This window comes from Pelobates fuscus, chromosome 3, assembly GCF_036172605.1.
Source record: "Pelobates fuscus isolate aPelFus1 chromosome 3, aPelFus1.pri, whole genome shotgun sequence".
Taxonomy (NCBI): Eukaryota; Metazoa; Chordata; class Amphibia; order Anura; family Pelobatidae; genus Pelobates; species Pelobates fuscus.
Genome location: NC_086319.1, coordinates 261,656,217 through 261,674,245, shown reverse-complemented (window position 1 = coordinate 261,674,245; position 18,029 = coordinate 261,656,217). Strand labels below are relative to the sequence as shown.

General features: G+C 41.1%; 1 protein-coding gene across 1 annotated transcript in view; it reads left to right on the top strand.

The window, feature by feature from the left end:
- The window catches only part of IKBKB (inhibitor of nuclear factor kappa B kinase subunit beta), a 39,561-nt gene extending 23,777 nt beyond the window's left edge, over positions 1-15,784 (top strand). Inside the window, exons 10-22 of the mRNA XM_063448437.1 lie at positions 2,632-2,761; positions 3,197-3,391; positions 3,699-3,813; positions 4,033-4,156; positions 4,991-5,142; positions 8,950-9,011; positions 10,255-10,364; positions 10,510-10,559; positions 10,768-10,867; positions 10,952-11,099; positions 11,879-12,009; positions 12,903-12,993; positions 15,378-15,784. Coding sequence (XP_063304507.1) covers positions 2,632-2,761; positions 3,197-3,391; positions 3,699-3,813; positions 4,033-4,156; positions 4,991-5,142; positions 8,950-9,011; positions 10,255-10,364; positions 10,510-10,559; positions 10,768-10,867; positions 10,952-11,099; positions 11,879-12,009; positions 12,903-12,993; positions 15,378-15,446 — 1,477 coding nt within the window. The 3' untranslated portion in view covers positions 15,447-15,784. The remainder of the gene's footprint in view (positions 1-2,631; positions 2,762-3,196; positions 3,392-3,698; positions 3,814-4,032; positions 4,157-4,990; positions 5,143-8,949; positions 9,012-10,254; positions 10,365-10,509; positions 10,560-10,767; positions 10,868-10,951; positions 11,100-11,878; positions 12,010-12,902; positions 12,994-15,377) is intronic.
- Positions 15,785-18,029: the final 2,245 nt, after the last annotated feature.

Sequence of the window (18,029 nt, the reverse complement as noted above, 5' to 3'; positions counted from 1 at the left end):
TGATTAGCTAGCCACGGGAGTGAGCCCAGTATGCAATAATCTTTAACTGCTATGATGGGAGGCTGGGAAAAGCCCCTTGGGGTACAAATACATGCAAAGTTGTCCGGGTGGGTGCCCTGCACGCCCTTCCCTGTGTGCTTCCCTTCGCCCCCTGTGTGGGTCGGATGCTGTTGGTACTGATATAGATTATTTTAAATAAACAAATATATTTGAATGTCTATCTGTTCCTGTCCCAATCTGAGATGATTAAATTGCGTATACGCAGAAGTAAATTCACACTGACACACGGAGTTCAGGTTAAAAGCACTTCGAGAAAATGTAATGGCATCTGGTTATAAAGCGGGCTCGCAGACCCTTATAAGAGCGAAATTACATCATCATTGAATATCAAGATAACACCAAATAAACATCATTAATTGGATTAGGTGTTAAGTGGTTATGTCAATGTCCACCCATCAATATTATTAATTGGCTCAAGTACTAAGTGGCTGGCTAGGTGTCCTCCCACCGGGAGGTGGCGTCATTCTGGACACGGGTGTGGACAGATGGCTCAAGCGCCATCTTACCCAGCACGAGGTTTACTCGGTGGGAAGGGGGGCTTGGGCGTCATTTTGGGTAGTTAGTGATGTCAGACTCTGGGTCAGGTTCAGGGTCTTTTTTTATGAAAGAACATTTCATACGAGCGGTTTCTCATGGCCTAGCTATAGTATACTTTGTTTCATATAACAGGAACTTGATAATTCCGGTGTTAGTCATATCCTTCTAGAAAATACATTCTCTATTCAATATTCTAAATGCTGTTAGGAAAATCTGTCATGTAATGTAGTTAAAATGGAGTTAGTACAAAAATTCAATACAGGATCAATAAAGGTTTTTAATAATTCTACATCAGTACGTGCCTGCAGCTTGTTCCAAAAGGCTCGGAATATAGCCTCCAGCCTTGAGTCAAAGGAGTTGTGGTGTGTCTCATAAGTGTTGCCGGAGGCTTGCGTGTTCTGTAAAGGGATCTCCGCCATTTTGTGTGGTCTGGACAGTTCATCGTGTTCGCAGCGCCCGATGTATGGTAGCGGTAGGGTGGGAGCTGGGCTTCCTGCAGGGACCGGGATAACCCCCGCTGGAGGAGTCCCTCTGCGTCACTTACTGGGTCTGGCTCCGGGGAGAGCAGCCGCCGCACGTGGTGCTCCGGTTCTCAGTTTCCGACGGGCGTCCACGAGACATCAAACTGTTCAGCGGTGCACTCAGAGTGTGGGTAGTGCACCTAGGTTATGCTGTGGGATTGTAAATTGGCAATTTAGTATCAAATCTCACCTGCTCGGCAGGAGCTCACTGCATACACGTCTGTGCAGCTCCGAGGTCAGGCTCCACCCCCCCCCCCCATACCATTTCAGTTTTTACAGTTGAAAGTGTGGTCGATGGATTTGATGTGCCTATTCTTCGTTTTGGGTCATTTTTCATTTTGGGTCATGTGGTAGATTGACAGTTCAAATGCGGATGCCGTGTAGATTCTCACACAGTCTATTTTGAACTTAATTGAAGGGGCCATTTTTTTCCACCAAGTCTGTGGTATTGAGTTTTTAAAGGTCCCCCCCAATGCTAATTATAACCTTAACCCTAATCCTTACCAAAATTGTAATGCAATACCTAATCATAATCTTAATCCATAGCAATAGTGTTAGAAGGATTTGCTCTGCAGATAGATTCCCTTACTGGCCCTAATCCGAATCCTAAAACTAAATTTAAACCTAACCCGTAAACATAAACCTAAAACGAAATCTTAAACTAATCTTCATCTATAATATTCCTAATTGCAAGGGTTTCCCAATGCTATTCTCAGTACTGATATTAGTAAAGGGAATTCCACCAGAGTGGTTTGTTGCCTCCATTTTCTGGCTGTTTTCAATATGACAAGCAGATACTTATTTAACTAAAATTAGAATGCCACATACATTGTGATTAGTGCTTGGAAACTGGCAAAGCCAAGCACTGATCAGAATGGCAATAAGAATACAGGGAGACCCTGTCAGGGTCTGTTCAGACCCTAGGAGTCTTTCAAATACCAGCTGCACACAGAGAATCATTGTGGCTGAGTGTGATTGCTCAGCCTCGTTCTTGTCTATGAATTTGTAGAGCTGTATGCAGAGGTGATGTTCAGCGCTGCCTACAGCTCATTGGTCAGTCTGCAGGCCCTAATTGTGGGACCCCAGGAATTGATTAATCAATTCCGTCATGCATTGTTAAGGGGTTAATGACAATACCAGACAGTAGTAAAAATTAGGCCTAATAGCATTTTGGTTTAAATTGTATGCCTTTGTTGGCATTGCATCTGTACTCACTGTTTGCTGAAGAATCTCCTTAATCATTTGAATTATTTGTTAGTCTGATTAAATTTTGTCTCTCAGTCCCCTCCATGTTTGATAGGTAACTGTTAGGCTTCTGGATCATTCTGGAAATGGTGGGTAGCTCTTACACTCTCCAATTGGCTCTATTTCCTTTTCTTTTGTTACTGGACCGTGGTGGTAGAGCACACTGAACTCTCCTTTGCTAAAGTGTCTTAACTTTTCAAAATGCCTAATGATACCCATTAGATTAAGTCTTGGTAAATATATAATAGTGAATCTTTCCCTCTCTCAGGATCCTGGCATCTAAGTTAGAACGTTGGCTTCAGTGCATGTTAATGCGGCACCCCAGACAGAGAGGTACAGATCCCCAGAATCCAGATGTGGGTTGTTTCAAGGCACTAGAGGCGATCCTTAACCTCAAGGTAAGTGAACATATGAGCAGGCAATATGAAAAATCTGACTTCTTGCTTTTGATTGCAAGCCATGGATCACATGCTTGTAATTATCAGATCTATTAAGTTTCTCACCGACTCTGTCATAGCGAGCAACTGGGTTTTACAATGGTTTGACATCTTGCCTGGGTTCTGAAAGGTGCCGCTCCCAACCTCCACTACTTCCGTCATTCGAGCTCCATTTTAAAACTTCCAATGTAGGGGGAGCCAGGGCAATCTGGCACCATAATCACTGCAGGACATTGTGGTAGTTATGGTGCTTGGCTTGTTCCTTAAAAAGAAAATCTGTCAGTCATATCCATAGAGTCTCACTGCCAGATACAAATCCAAGGCAGCCTTTAGATGCAAAGAGACAGAGCTGCTTTAAACATGTGCATTTATCTGTGCTGTTTTGTTTGGCTCTAGTTGTTGTCTGTGTTAAACATGGTCTCTGGCCGTGCCCATACATATCCTGTGACAGAGGAGGAAACACTGCAGTCTCTAAAGCGGCGTTTGGAAGAAGACACTGGAATACCTGAGGAGGAGCAGGAGCTGCTGCAGGCTTCTGGCCTGGCCTGCAACCCTCTCCAACCACTGGTGCAATATGTATCAGACAACACGGTGAGAACTTCTGTATCCCTTGGCCCAACTATCTTACAAAACACAGAAGTCTTTTAATTGTCCAGTAGGGAGTTATCAAGCCATAGTCTAATTGAGATATACTTGTATAGATTTGTTTAACCTACTCTGTAACGTTGTTTGGTATTTCTCCAGTTTAATGTCCCTATATCTACCCAAATAAAACACACCAGAGAAGGCTGTGGAGAACGTGGTCTTTTTAGATATCTTGCTATCTTACCATGCCTTAAAACCAGTGCAACCTGTGGATCTCTGAATTTTGTATTTTTTTTTTTTTTTTTAAACACAGAGCAGTGATTGTCGCCAAGGTGAAGGATATCTGATATTTCTATTTGATAACCGAAAAATGGTGTACGAACCAAAGATCTCATTGCGTCCGCACCCAGAGAGTGTCACCTATGTGTGTGAGTGACATAATAAAAGATAGTAGAGATCATAGACGTGCCTTGTGACAGTGACGCATTTGGAAGATGCCAATTTGTATTAAAACAAAAAAAATAAAAAATATATATATATATATATATATATATATATATATATCTCACAGAGCACTGCCCTCTTTCCGCTCAGATGATTTGAATACATCAAAGCAATCTAATTACTCCAGATATTCTGTTTTCCAGTGCAAGACCCCAAACATCAACTCAACTATGTCCAACTGCGGAGAGTATGGGGCCAAATTTGGCAGACAATCCGTGCCTTGAAGGAAGACTGCGCGCGGCTGCAGATGGGTCAACGTGCCACTTTGTAAGAAGGGGGGTCACCACTTTACCTGTGTGTGTTCTGATGAACAACCTCATTAAGCTGAAGTTGTTCAGGTGACTATAGTGTCCCTTTAATAACAAGATCCTGTCAGCCCGTGCATCTCAGTGAATTAACCCCTTAAGGACCAAACTTCTGGAATAAAAGGGAATCATGACATGTCACACATGTCATGTGTCATTAAGGGGTTAAGTCACAGCATGAAATATGTTGCACCTAGTAAATACTTTGTTCCCCATTTAAATCTTGGGTTGTTAAACATACATATGAAAATAGGCAAGATTCACAAAATTGTAATGAAATTAGATTTCAAAAATGTTAACAATCAAAATGTAAATATACTAATCAAAACACAAGGGCAACAAACAAACAAACAACTCCCATTGACATTTGAATTTTTGCGTTTGCCACTGCTTATTGAATCTGCAATTTTAACTGTAACAGACTACACATTCGACCTAGAATAACTGATTACACATAATAGTTATATTTGCATTTTGAAAACCTCTTGTAGATCATCCCACTCATCTAAATCATCTAGTTCCTGTCCGCAAACAGATTACAACTTGCTTCAGAGATGTCATTTTGTTTTTGACAACATGGTGGCTCATTTCTGTGATTCTAACACAGTGCTGCAGTGCAGTTGACTGAAGGCAACTATATAACCGGGTTGACAAATTTTTTCTTATTTTTTTTTATCCGTATTTCTAGATAATGTTTTGCTATACAAGATAAAAAATATTATTTTAGAACGTTCTCATTAAACAAATAATGGCTAATGTAAATTCTTGTTTATTTAAAAAAAAAAAAATTTTTTAGAGTGAATCTTTTGCGATACAATACAGAACTCTCTAAAAAGAAGAACCTAATGACTTCAGAGTGTGAGCAGCTCAAAGCCAAACTCGACTTTTTTAGGAGCAGCATCCAAATTGACCTGGAAAAATACAAAGAACAAATGGAGTTTGGAATAAGTAAGTGACCAGCAATGGCCTCGATTTTATTTATTTATTTATTTTTTACCTTTTTCATTGTGGTTGACGCTAGTGTTTGGTGTTTCTGGGAATTTATTGATTGGCTGAAATGTTTTTGTCACAGATTGATTATCATTTGAAAAGGTTATTAGAAAATACTAAATTGAGGCCGATGTAAGATTTTGTTATTAAAGGGACACTAGTCACCTGAACAACTTCGGCTTAATGAGGTTGTTCAGGTGAGAACTATAGCTCCCTGCAGCCTTTCTCATGTAAACACTGTATTTTCTGAGAAAATACAGTGTTTACATTGAAAGCTAGGAACACCTCTAGTTGCAGTCACTCAGAGTGAACCAGAGGGACTTCTGAGTTGATGGAGGCATAATATGCCTCCATCCACTCAGATCTGCTGTGCACAAGCATCCTGTGATTCAGTATCTCCTCCCACTGCATGCAGACACTGAACTTTCCTCATAGAGATTCATTGATTCAATTCATCTCTATGAGGATATGCTGATTGGCCAGGGCTGTGTTTGAATCATGCTGGCTCTGCCCCTGATCTGCCTCCTTGTCAGTCTCAGCCAATCCTATGGGGAAGCGCTGTGATTGGATCAGGCTACCACATGTCGGCAGACTGCTTGTTTTTCCTAGCATGCAGCATGCAGTTTTACAGCTTCTGGCTTGAATACAGTAAGATTTTTACTATATTTATGGAATCATGAGGGGCCCAGGGGGGCTAGATGGTCGTGTTAACACTATAGGGTCAGGAATACATGTAGTTGCCCTGGTGACTATAGTGTCCCTTTAATAAGCCATATCCAGGACTAGCACTTATGAAAGATCAACGCAAGAATGCCTGTCTTACTTATTTTATTAATCTATTTCTGCTTTTTCAATTATGTCCCTCTTTATCTCCCTTCCTTATAGTATTGCTGTTTAATTGAAAACCATTGCACCTTCCATGCTTCACTCTTGCTTTGTTAAATGTGTGTTTATTCAGTTAGTGTTCGTTATTGCACTTGGTCTTGCTAATTTAGATTCACCAATGATGACTTTCATCTATCTGATCTCTTCCAATCCCTTGTATATTAAAATCTCAAATGACTTTTTCTTTGCTTTCTTCCTTAATTTTTCTCATCTCAATGCCTCTCCACCCAAAATTGCTGATTTTTTTTTTAACCCCCCCCCCCCAACTTTCTCTTACAGCATGTGCCCCAAACCGCATTCATAAGGGTTTTCTCAGGAGTCAGAGCAAGCATGCCTTGCATCCAAAGCCATATGCAGAGGTAGCATTCCTGAAGATCAATTCTCACCTACACCAGTGTACTCACTACCTTTATAGATTGCACCAATTACCTGTTCTTACAAACACACCCTTTATGTAGAACAACCTCTCTTCACCTACTCAGATCCCACAATTCAACCCTTCACCCCTCCTCTCTCTCCTATGGTTTGAATTTTTCAGTCTAATCTCCTCTCTATAATACTAACTCATATTATCCTAGTAATGTACTCCCTTTTATTTTGCACATTTTCCTGCACTTCGCCTTAAATCTGCTAAAATCTGTTATCTTTCTGCTTGTGTACTCCTTCTGACACCATCTTTATTGCCTCTGTTTTACTTTCCTCTCCTCTCTATGCATCCCATACATATCCACCCTTTCTCCAACAACTCCTTCTAAAGCCTCCAAATACAAACTCTCACCCCAAACATTTAAATCTTACTCCCACCTTCTACTCCTTTCTGTAGTTCTGCTCCTTCAGCTGGTGATGTATCTCCAAGCACTGGTCCCTCCACCACTAACCTACCTTGTGCTAACACCAGAAACCACACCAATCTTATACCCATCCCATATAGCTCTCCCTCTAAGTCCTCTTTTCGCACTGCCCTGTGGAATGCACACTCTGTGTGTAACTTCACCAAATCTACTACCTTATTCATCTCATGTTCCCTTAGTTTACTGGCATCGACAGAAACATGACTCTCTCTCCCTCTGACACTACTACCCCAACTCCTTTATTCTTTGGCGGTCTTCATTTAGCTCACACCCCAAGAAAGTGTGACAGTAAGGGTGGTGGAGTATGGTTTCTGCTTTCACTCCATTGCTTCTTCTAACCTCTACCCACCCCTTCCCTCTCTTTCACTCAGTTTGCCTGTTCAAACCCATCTCTGCAAGCATTGCCATTATTTACCGCCTCCCTACTTCCTTTCATATAATATTCCGTCTCTAATTATTGAGGACATTAACATTCCAGTTATCACACCCTTGACCTCAGTAGCCTCAAAACGTCTTTCAGTTACTTCCTCCCTCTGCTTATCCCTGTGGGCTTTTTATCCCATGCATGTAGCTGTCAATACCCTCAATCCTATGTTTTTATAGTGCATGCATGGTCTTTGATCTCTGTAACCTCTTATCTTTTGTTCTTGAGAGCCCCCAACATTCTCTGCCTAACCCTCCTCAATTCTGGAGAAACTTGAATTTTCTTGACCTCAAGCAACTGTCAGATGTTATCTATTCTCATCTATCCCTACCTTCACCTCTCCGACTATCTCCTCATATAATGCAAACCTCACCTCTGCCCTGGATGCATCGTCCCCATCCAAACATGCACCTCAAGGAGGATGCACCTCCCACCATTATCATGAAGTTAACAGGCTAGAGATGCTTCCATTCAGTGAACGCTGCTGGAGGAAGCCTTGCACCTTGTCAGACTTTCTCCATTACAAATTCATCTTACACTCGTACAGCTCATCCCTCACCCTTGCTAAACAATCATACTTTTCATTCAGTGTCTCCTTTTCGAATGACCACCTCCCTTCATTCTATCTCTGTTGGAGTTCCCCAAGGCTCTGTTTTTGATCCCTTTTTGTTTTCTCTTTATACTCCCTCTCTTGGCAAACTAATTCCTTTTGTATTCCACTACCAACTATATGCCGATGAGACACAGATATCTCTCCTACTCTGATCTCTCTCCTTCTTTACTACAACATGTCACCTTTTAATTCAGGCTTTGGGGATTTCTAGTTCTGATCTAACAGAAACAGTGTAAAAACCTAGACCAGAGGCAGGCAACCATTGACACTCCAGGTATTGTGGACTACATCTCACTTATGCTTTGTCAGCTTTATTTCTGTAAGAGCATTATGAGAGATGTACATCTGGAGTGCCGAAGGGTACCTAATCCTGACCTAGACTACAGTAGGATCAGGTTTGGGTATTTCTTATTTGGAAAATTCTTGTGAAAGCATTATGATGTGGCTACCTCCTGCACCAAAACACCATTATTTTAATGAAGAACCTTTGGTGTATAGATCATGCTCACTTCTAATTTTTCTACCATTTATGAGTTACTTTGTTTATGCTGCCCTAGCCACACCTCCCCTACCTCTGACATTTAAGGGGACACCCCACTCTGCTGACTTTAGAAGTTTTTCTCTCTTGCTATGTTAATTTAGCTTGAATCACACAGAGAAAGGCGCTATATGCTCTAGCAGGCAATTAACAAAGCAGGAGATAAGAGCTTCTAAATTAAACATACGGTGCAGTAAGGCAATCTAAAAATATATATTTTTTTTACAGGAAGTGTGTATGGAGACTGTTTGAGTTGCAGTCAGAGGTGGTTTGACTAGTGTTGCGTAAACAAAGTGATTTGGCAAAGAACTGAGCAGTGAGATTACAGGCCCGTGATCTATACTCCAAAACCATGTCATGCAGCTAAAGTTTTTTTGGTTAAAACTATTTATTTGATTTCACTCAAATTAAAATCCTCTTATTTTATTTTTTTGTGCGTGTGTGTATTTTTTAGCATCAGAAAAGCTGCTTTCAACTTGGAAAACAATGGAAAGCACAGTAGAGAAGTGTGGCCGGGTAAGTATGCATTTACAGCAATTAGAAGGCAATAATGTGAATCAGATGGATTATAATTATAATAATTATGGAGACAATAATCCATAACAAAAGCATGACGAACAGAAAATGCTTAAAGGAACACTCCAAGCATCATAACCACTATAGTGAACTGTAGTCACCAATGTAACCATTTAGTAATGAAATTAATTCTTACCTCAGCTCTACCATGTTCTGCTCACCGCTGCCTCTCAGTCTTTAGGAGAACTTGAAGCTCATTTTTAGGAGCTTTCATTAGCTCCTCTGAGTGAAGCCCTGCTCTTCTGAGCTTAGGTCAGTGAAGCAAGTTTGACTGCGATGAGACAGAGAGGGCTTTCTGCAGGCCCCAGGTAAGAAGTGAAACTGGTTGTGGCTCATCACAAAAATGGTGGGATCTGAACTTAGAGGAGGTACTACAAGTATAATGTGTGATTCAGAGATCAGGTTTTGCTGTGTAAATACCCCGCTTGTTGGGGAAAAATTGATGTCTAGCTGATGGTTGTGGGTAACTAAGGGAAAGCACCATACTGTGGCATTACAGTAATTATTGCCTCCACCAGTCTGGTAGCACTGATGGTGATTACAGCTTTTCTGAGGAAGAGAGGAAAACTCTCGAAAGTTTGTCTTTGAAATATTATGTTAGTCCAATAAAAACGTATTATTGCATACTGCAATACTATGGTATTAGTGTACTGGAGTAATACGGCTAATCCAATTTAATATTTATATATATATATATCTATCTCCAAAGAGGTAGCAGCACTCATGGAATATAAAAGTTCAAATCTTTATTAGGTCATATTAAAAGATCAGCGTGAGTGCAATAGTTTTTTTGTTTTTCTTTATTTTTCTTTTTTTTAATTTATTTATTTGTTTTTTTTAAATGCTTAACCAAAAATATTAAATTGAGGCCGTAGTTAGAAAAGAAAAACCCAATTTTAAGCAACTCCGGAATTTCAGTTTTTAACCCTTTCACCTCTGCCAGGGGCCCCATAGTCCATAATTATTTTACACATGTCTGGCACCCCTCCCTGTTTATTGCAGTAACACTGTTACAAAGAAAAACTTGTAATTAACAGAATAACTAAAGGAATGCACTTCATCATGTATAAAGTTGGCATTCACTCTGATTGCTAGATTTAAAACTAAATAATACCTTTGGGTGGATTTCCAGTGTTTAGAGTAGAACATTTAGATAATCACACCTATGTTTTCCCCTTTACAGGAGCAGGAAGTGCAGCAACTTGTGGAGAAAATGATGGCTTTGCAGACAGACAGTGTTGATTTGCAAAGAAATCCACTTGGCAGGAAGCACTGCGGCACACTTGATGACATGTGAGTGGAATGGGCCCAGTGGACATGGCGAAGCAAAATATATACTAATGAGGGGGGAAAAATTATTTTGTTTTTTACTTGAAGTTCAGAATTTTCTAGTACAATTTAAATCCTGAGGGGAATTTTATTCTCCTTTTACTTGCAGAGAGGAACAGGCAAAAGAACTGTATCGAAAGTTGCGGGAGCGGCAAAGAGGTATGTAGCACATAAATAGGAAGAAGAAGGTATGGTAGAGAACCTTCCTTGCCAGTCAAGAGAGAGTACCTAAACAGTGTCTATGGCTCTTTCCTGCATCACTTACTGCGCTGACCTAGAATCATGCAGTTTATCAATGACTTTGTGGTATAATTAAAACTGGAATAATCTCTTACATGTGGATATATCATTTTTTTTTTTTGTATAGATCAGAGAACTTCAGGGGACAGCCAGGAAATGGTAGGCCTCCTTCTCCAGGCAATCCAAACTTTTGAGAAGAGAGTTGTCCTGATATATGACCAGCTCAGGTACAGACTCCACTCTGTGTACTCTGTCATCCAGTTCTTAAATACTTGCATTCTCTGTCACAGTTTTCCCTTTTACCTCCACAGCAAGACAGTTATGTGTAAGAGGAAAGCCTTGGAACTCTCCCCAAAAGTGAAGGAAGTGATGGACCTAATGAAACAAGATGATCAATTGGTTGTAAAAAGACAGGAAAAGAGACAGCAGGAACTATGGAACCTTCTGAAGATTGCTTGTGTAAGCATTCTAAGTCCACCCCTTACAACCTTTAGAGATCCCTAAATATGCAATAAAACTCTCTTCTGACTTGAGTGGATTATATCAGTGATTGGTAGAAGTATAAAAGTGATGCTTGGAGAGAGGAAGTTTTAATTCTAGGGCAGTGTAATTAGTAGTAATATTTCATTCCTGTCCATGGAGATTGTTCTCTTCCTTTACATCTTTGTTCTTCACTGTAGTAGTTAAGACATGAAGAAATACTTAAAGGGAATCCGAGGACTAAGAAATATTAGAATGCAGGTGTTGCTGTGGAGTAGATGGTGGATGATTTGGGGCTATACAACAGACTGTGATGTGGTTGCTAGAATAGTCTCATTGTAGATCTTATCTGCCGTCACATTCTATGTTTCTATGATCTAAACATCTGCCTGAGAAACACTAGAAACAATAGGGTTGGGCAATGGCATGAGGTCCAAGGGCAGATTTATTAGAGAGGAAACAATGACATTTGAGCCAAAAATGAGCCTTTATCAAGCCTTATAAAGTATGTATTTGAGGTCCGTGGCCATAAAAATGTCCTTGGACTTCATATCAGTGCCCAGCCCTACCTTTTGTTTCTAATATTGGGAGCGGGTTGGCTCTTGGATTCCTTATTTGCATGTACCTACCTATATCTCACTCTATATTAAACATCCATATAAAACACAAAGTGTGTCAAGTATTACTGTATGTGAATAGGTGTGGACCATACATGCTGAATTGTTTAACGCTTCAATATTATGCCATTTTCTGCTCAGAGCAAAGTGCGTGGTCCAGTGACTGGCAGCCCTGATAGTATGGGGACATCACGGATGGCGCAACCCACTCAGCTGTTCTCTCAGCCTCCGGTCTTGCCTGCTAGCTATGCACAAGAGTATGTTAACAAGAGGTGAGTGTATTTGTTTCAGGATTGCCAGCTCTGGGGAAAACAGTGAGCATTGGATGGGTATAATATTTAGAAAATTGAAAAAAATACAAGGAGGGAAATTTAAAGATAGTGAATGTAAGAACAAAGTTTATGGAAAGCAGTGTGTGAGTGAAAAGATATAGGCAGAAATAAGAAAAAATATGTGCATGGATGAAAAAGTATCACAGAGAAAAGAGTGGTGTGACTGTGACAGTGTGCTCAAGAGAAGGTGCAGGTTAGAGAATGAGACGGCAAAACTGGAAAAGAAACATATATTGGGAAATGTAGTCATTTTGTCATTAAATTTGCAGTTCCTTTGTAAATTTTCCACAACTTTGGAGAATGACTGTGGGAGATTAAAAAAATAAAATAAAAATACTGTGAAAGTTTTTAGAACGAGGTGTGAAGGAATATTCCAGAAGACATTATGGAACATGCATTCACTCACTTCTTGAGTGCTTCACTCCGTACCAGTCAGGGGTAGTGTGTGTCGGAAAGTGTGAGGGGATAGAGAATGAATAGAAAGCTGGAGTGCAGTACAGAATGGAAAATGGTAATTGAATGAGGAAATATGTAGGTGGAGGTGTTAAAAAAGTTTGAGAAAAACAAATAGGGATTTATTCACTAATCTCCAATCTGGAGAGAACTGATCTATTAATGGCATGATTCAGACTATCCAAGCCATAATTATAAAGGAGCTGACAGATTCTATCCCTCCTCCAGTTTAGTTATAGGAGGCTTCATATTGCCATTCAGATTTCATTTTTCTTACAATTCTAACTTCAGTGAATAAAACCTGCAATATGTAGTAATGAAGGGAAAGTTTGAGTGTGAAAGACAATAAAGCACAAACCTAACAAGGTTCTTTCGCACAGTGAGGACCTTCTGTCTGAATCACAAAGTCTTTGTGGGCAACTGGAGACGTCAATGAGAAACTTCCTGAAAGAACAAGAAACCAGCCTTACGGTAAGCCGCTCACCCTCTTTGCCTTGCATTGGGTTCACATCCCACATTTCTGCCACAAATCCCTTCCACCCCTCAGTAAACTAGCTTTCATTCTAGTGAAAAAACACAGCTACTTTCTCATATTTTTTACATTTGTTTGCAATAGTTCTAGTACAGTATGTAGCATAGTTATGCAAGGTCATTTACTGTAACAAACCCCATTATTTTTCCCTTGTTTAGGTGTTTTAAAAAAAACAAAAAAAAAAACGTCCTTTCTGTGAGCTTTGAAATTGCTGTTTAGTGAAGGAGTGAGTGCGCTGGATCTTATATAATATGTAGCAAGGCTTGACAAACAGTCTGGTTCTAGGACTGAATCCTATAATACACCTATATACCCATAATTATCACATTTACTACCCTCAGGTCACCCATTACCAAATTCTGCACCCACATCACACTAGCACAGACATCTGAGTTTCTGCTAAAAGCAGACATTCAAAAAAATGAACCAAACTTGCCACCCCCCCATGTGACATCACAATGCCCCATCCATATGAACGAACGCCAGTGCTGCACACAGTGTGTGTTTACTCTCCCTCAGTGGTCTCTCCCTCTGTTCTCCGCACTTCCTCCCCTACCTCTGTTGTCATGTGGCCGAGCTCTGGTCCCGTGTGCCGTACAGGAGCTTCTGTTTCCTGTACCCGGCCAGACTGACAGGAAGTGCTCACTGAAACGGATGCTCTTGTACCACGGACCGGCGCTCGGCCACGCTATACTGAGGGACTGGCAGGAGGGAGCACTGTGCGCTTCACTCCTGACGATCTTTTCTTGCTCACCCGGGCCGGTGTGCCCTCATGGACGCGCTGGCCTGGGCAGTGCTGCAGCCACCTGAGGCTCTCTATAAAGCACTCAGGCCTCTGCAGCATTTGAGGGTGCGGAGCTCCTGGAGGTGCCCCTTCCTAAGGGGTGGCCTAGGCGACTGCCTAAGTCCCCTACAGGAAGCGCCGGCCTTGATCTGAGTGTAGGTTTGCATGCACACTGTGTAGAAAGGATTACCCCGGTTACAGTAAGAGAAGCTGATTTGTGTGAGGAGGTGGCCTGGAAGAGCAGGTGAAGCCTGTGGTCTGAAGCAGCTGTGCACCGATTATGTTGCATAAATTCTGCCCACTGTCCAAATCTATTATGTGTCATACTGTAACAAGGGCATCTAGAGCCATACTTGGATGTCATGTTTAGAGTCTTTAAAAAATTTCATATATAGACTGCCCAAATAAAAATTAAATCACTCTTTAGTAGATATACCCCAAATGAAAACATGCATGTTTAATTAATAATGCCTTTTTGTATTCATTGGATTATATCTAAAAATAACTTGCAGAAGCTGCAGATCCCTTGTCTGTAGCCTTTGCAAGCCCTCCCCTTCTAACCCAGCCCAGACTTTGTGTCTGTCCAATCACAGACTTCCCAATGCAGCTCAATGAGAAGTCTTTGCATGGCAGCTGCTTTGGGCAATCTCTGCATCTTGAGTTTAGAGCCGCTGAGATAACCAAACTAGGAAGTAATAGGACCTGTTTTCTGATTGACATCTGTCTGGTTAAAACAATGCTCATTTATCAAAGTGCCAATTTCCATTGAAATCTGCACTTTTTGTCAAATTAAAAAAAAAAAAAGGACACACTCTTTACACGGAAAACTGAATTTCTTAGGGGGTCTGGAGTGTACCTTAAGGTACCATATTCTATACATAGTCTAAATTAAAACAATGGGGTTAAAATGTCAAAGCCCATTTGTAATGTATTGTATTGATAAATATTATTACTTTTAATATTTTAAATAATAGTGAGAGTCTGCCTGATACAGATACCAGAATCTTAATGCCAGGTATCTGTATCAGGCAGACTCTCACCAGGAAGATGCTTATCAATCAGGGTGTTTTCCTTTTGGATGGGGGGGGGAGGGGAGGGAAGGGGGAGGGGGGGAGGGCTGTCAGCGTTTATTACTTAAATATCTGTCCAGCAAGGTTTGATGCAATAAGTTGTTTTTTCCTCAAGAAGCTATTCAACTCCTCACGTAGGATGTGTCTGCTATCAGGTAATACACAACCTAGTTCACTGTTATGTGAGCCTGGCTGTGTTCAGGGATCAGCTTTCTCAGTGGAGAACAAAGAGCTTAGTCCAAGTTGTGTGTGTTTTTACAAATTGCTGTATTTATAAGCTACTCTCACTTATAAGAGTGTGGGTGCAGGGTAGACTCTGCACCCCCTACCTTGCAATAATGCAATGTTGTTATGGTCCATAGAGTGACCTTTTAAATGGGTAAACAGTGCCAGATAATCTTCCTTTTTCTGAATGTCCATTGAGAACTTGTGAATTATTGATTTGACTGTGTCTGTCTTTCTTTTACAGACCTTAGATTGGTCTTGGCTTTCAAAACAGGAGGAGAAATTTGGAGAATGTCAAATCCCAGCCACGTGAGCCTGAATAATCCAGCAATATCTAGTCAAGTAAATAAATAAAGAACCTGTTCTTTGGTTCCGCTTGCATATCTCGTATATTGTCAAGACTGTTTAGTGATAAAATCCTGTCTACCATATGTAATGGTACATGTAAAAATTATATTTCTAAGGTTCCACTCCTGAATATAGTGGTGGTCATATTGAATAGCTTGACAAAAAGGATCTTCTATTATTCCTGCTTTTGGACATTTTCAGAAAAAATCCAGGGTTTCTAGTATAATGTTGGAAAAATAGAGAGATGCAATTTTATTTTATTTTTTTTTGTATCTGAATTGAGCAATATGTTCTTATGTTAAATATATCTATTCTTTAAATTGTCAATGTAAAATAAGAATATTTTATGACGTTTGTCTATTGAATAAATGTTTTTAAAATGTCGTCTTGCCTTTGTTTTTCATTCCCTATCCTGTATCAAAACGTATTTTACACTGAAGGGGTTGATCACTTCTGCCACTAAGTAAACTCCCTGACAGTTTTAGAATGTCTCTGATGAATTTGTGTGAAGAGATTGTCCAGAACTCTAGACTATGACATGGATGGATGGTATCAAGGTATGAAAAAAATAGGGATCCTTAAAAATAAGTGATCTATGGATGTGGCCACAACCCGAAGCTGTATGGACACGTTTCCATTAGCTTTGCTTAAATAAGACCCAGGGACAGCCCAAAACACAGTGCAACACTTTATATGCCTCCTCAGCCATTTTGTCATGTCACAGAGTCACAAACCGCCAACAACAAGGGAAACCAGGCTTCCTTTTTTCTTGCAAGGTCCGCATCCACAAATACGCAAAGCAGACCCAATATGGCACTGTGGTAACTTCCAGAGAAGGCAAACAATCCCCTTCCCCCACAGGGTATCAGAGGAGAAAGCAATGATCATATTTGATATGAAGAACATGCTTTCTGAGCTCTTTTCAGAGATACTAGCAACTTTAATTCCTCACTTTTTTTTTTTTTTTTTTAGTTTGGGCAAAGAACGGGCCACATTGAAAATAAAATGTATGAACTTGCAGTTGCACACAACTGATAAAATCCAAGAGCCTGAAATCACTATAATCTGAAATCAGCTGAAAACAAATCAAGAAGGGATAATCGTAAATTTATTTTTTTATCGTGTGAAAGAGTGCATCTTAAAGTGATAATGGATTTTCTGATGAATGTAAAAAGATTGCTAAAAAAAAAAACACTTTGAAGCACATATCTTGAGGAATCTATCTCCCAATCCCAAAACTATGGACATTATACTGTTAAGAATACAGGTATAGGGGCGGAGCCTGGCAGCCAAGATGGACAGACGTGCTGTCCTTTAGCTCCAGCACGATCCAGCACAAAGAACCCTAAAACTACAAAACCCCACGCTGGTTACAGCAAACCACCCACGGAGGACTGGCCGGTAAAGAGTGGGAACAAAATGACACTGGGAAATCTGTGCCAACAGCAAAGAAACTGAGGCATAGGGCTGTGAGGCCTAGCATGTGTGGTGACCTGATGCCTGGGGGAGGCGGCCGATCTCCCGACATGGGGCTCGCTCCACACGACAAACCTCCAGCCGACCCGCTACCCCCCCTATGGACCGGCGGGGGATATCCTGGTCCCCACTGGGGAAGCCTTACCTACAAGAGGGGCATCTCCCGATGCATCGACTGCCGCATGGCGCGCCTAAGATGGCCGCCGAGCCTGAATGCATGACCCTCTCGGAGAGCCCTGAGATCCAAGCCTGGAGAGCAAACTTCGAGAACAGATTTGATATGGTGTGCCAAGCCTTCTGGGAACGCATCCATCAACGTACCCAGGATACCGTCGTGCCTGCAGATCCAGGGATCCCAGCTCCTACCTTGGAGGGACGCGAGTCTAGGTCAGGTACTTTCAAGAAGGGGAAGCCCACCAACCGCATACGCAGCCTACAGTAACCTCACAACCCGAAGATACCTTGGGCGAGCTGTATCTTTCCGACTATCTAAACAGAAACTCCCTTTGAAGATAATTCCTGACCTCCCGTACACACAGACTTAATCAAGCACATATTAAACAGATATATATATATATATTTTCCCCAACACCCAGAAAAAAGGAGACAAAAGCTCCCGACGCAAACAGGGAAGACTCTTCCTGGTGCACAGAAACCGGAGAGAGCCAAGCTCCGACGCTGCGGCCCATACCCAGCCACCCATCCGCAATACGATACCGGGCCCCACCAAGAAACCAGTGGACTCATGCCTTCCAAGGTCGACAGCCTGCCACAGATAGGCGTCGGTTAAACAGCCTCATGCAGGTCCCTTGGGGTCAAGCTTTATATTAAGGGCTTGGGATAAATTGACTTGCTGCTCCACCATAAGCAATAACTCTGCTAGCCTAGTTTCTCCCTCTGCTCGATTTATTGTGGGGGTGCAACCCAGTGGTTATTTTATTTTATTCCATCCTGCATCTTATCTAACCGTATAATGCATTCATTTGTTATGTTTTACTTTATTTAGCATCCATGTGAGTAAAATCCATGGCGTCCAAGCAAAGTTGATGTTCCTTACATGTTATCTACGTTA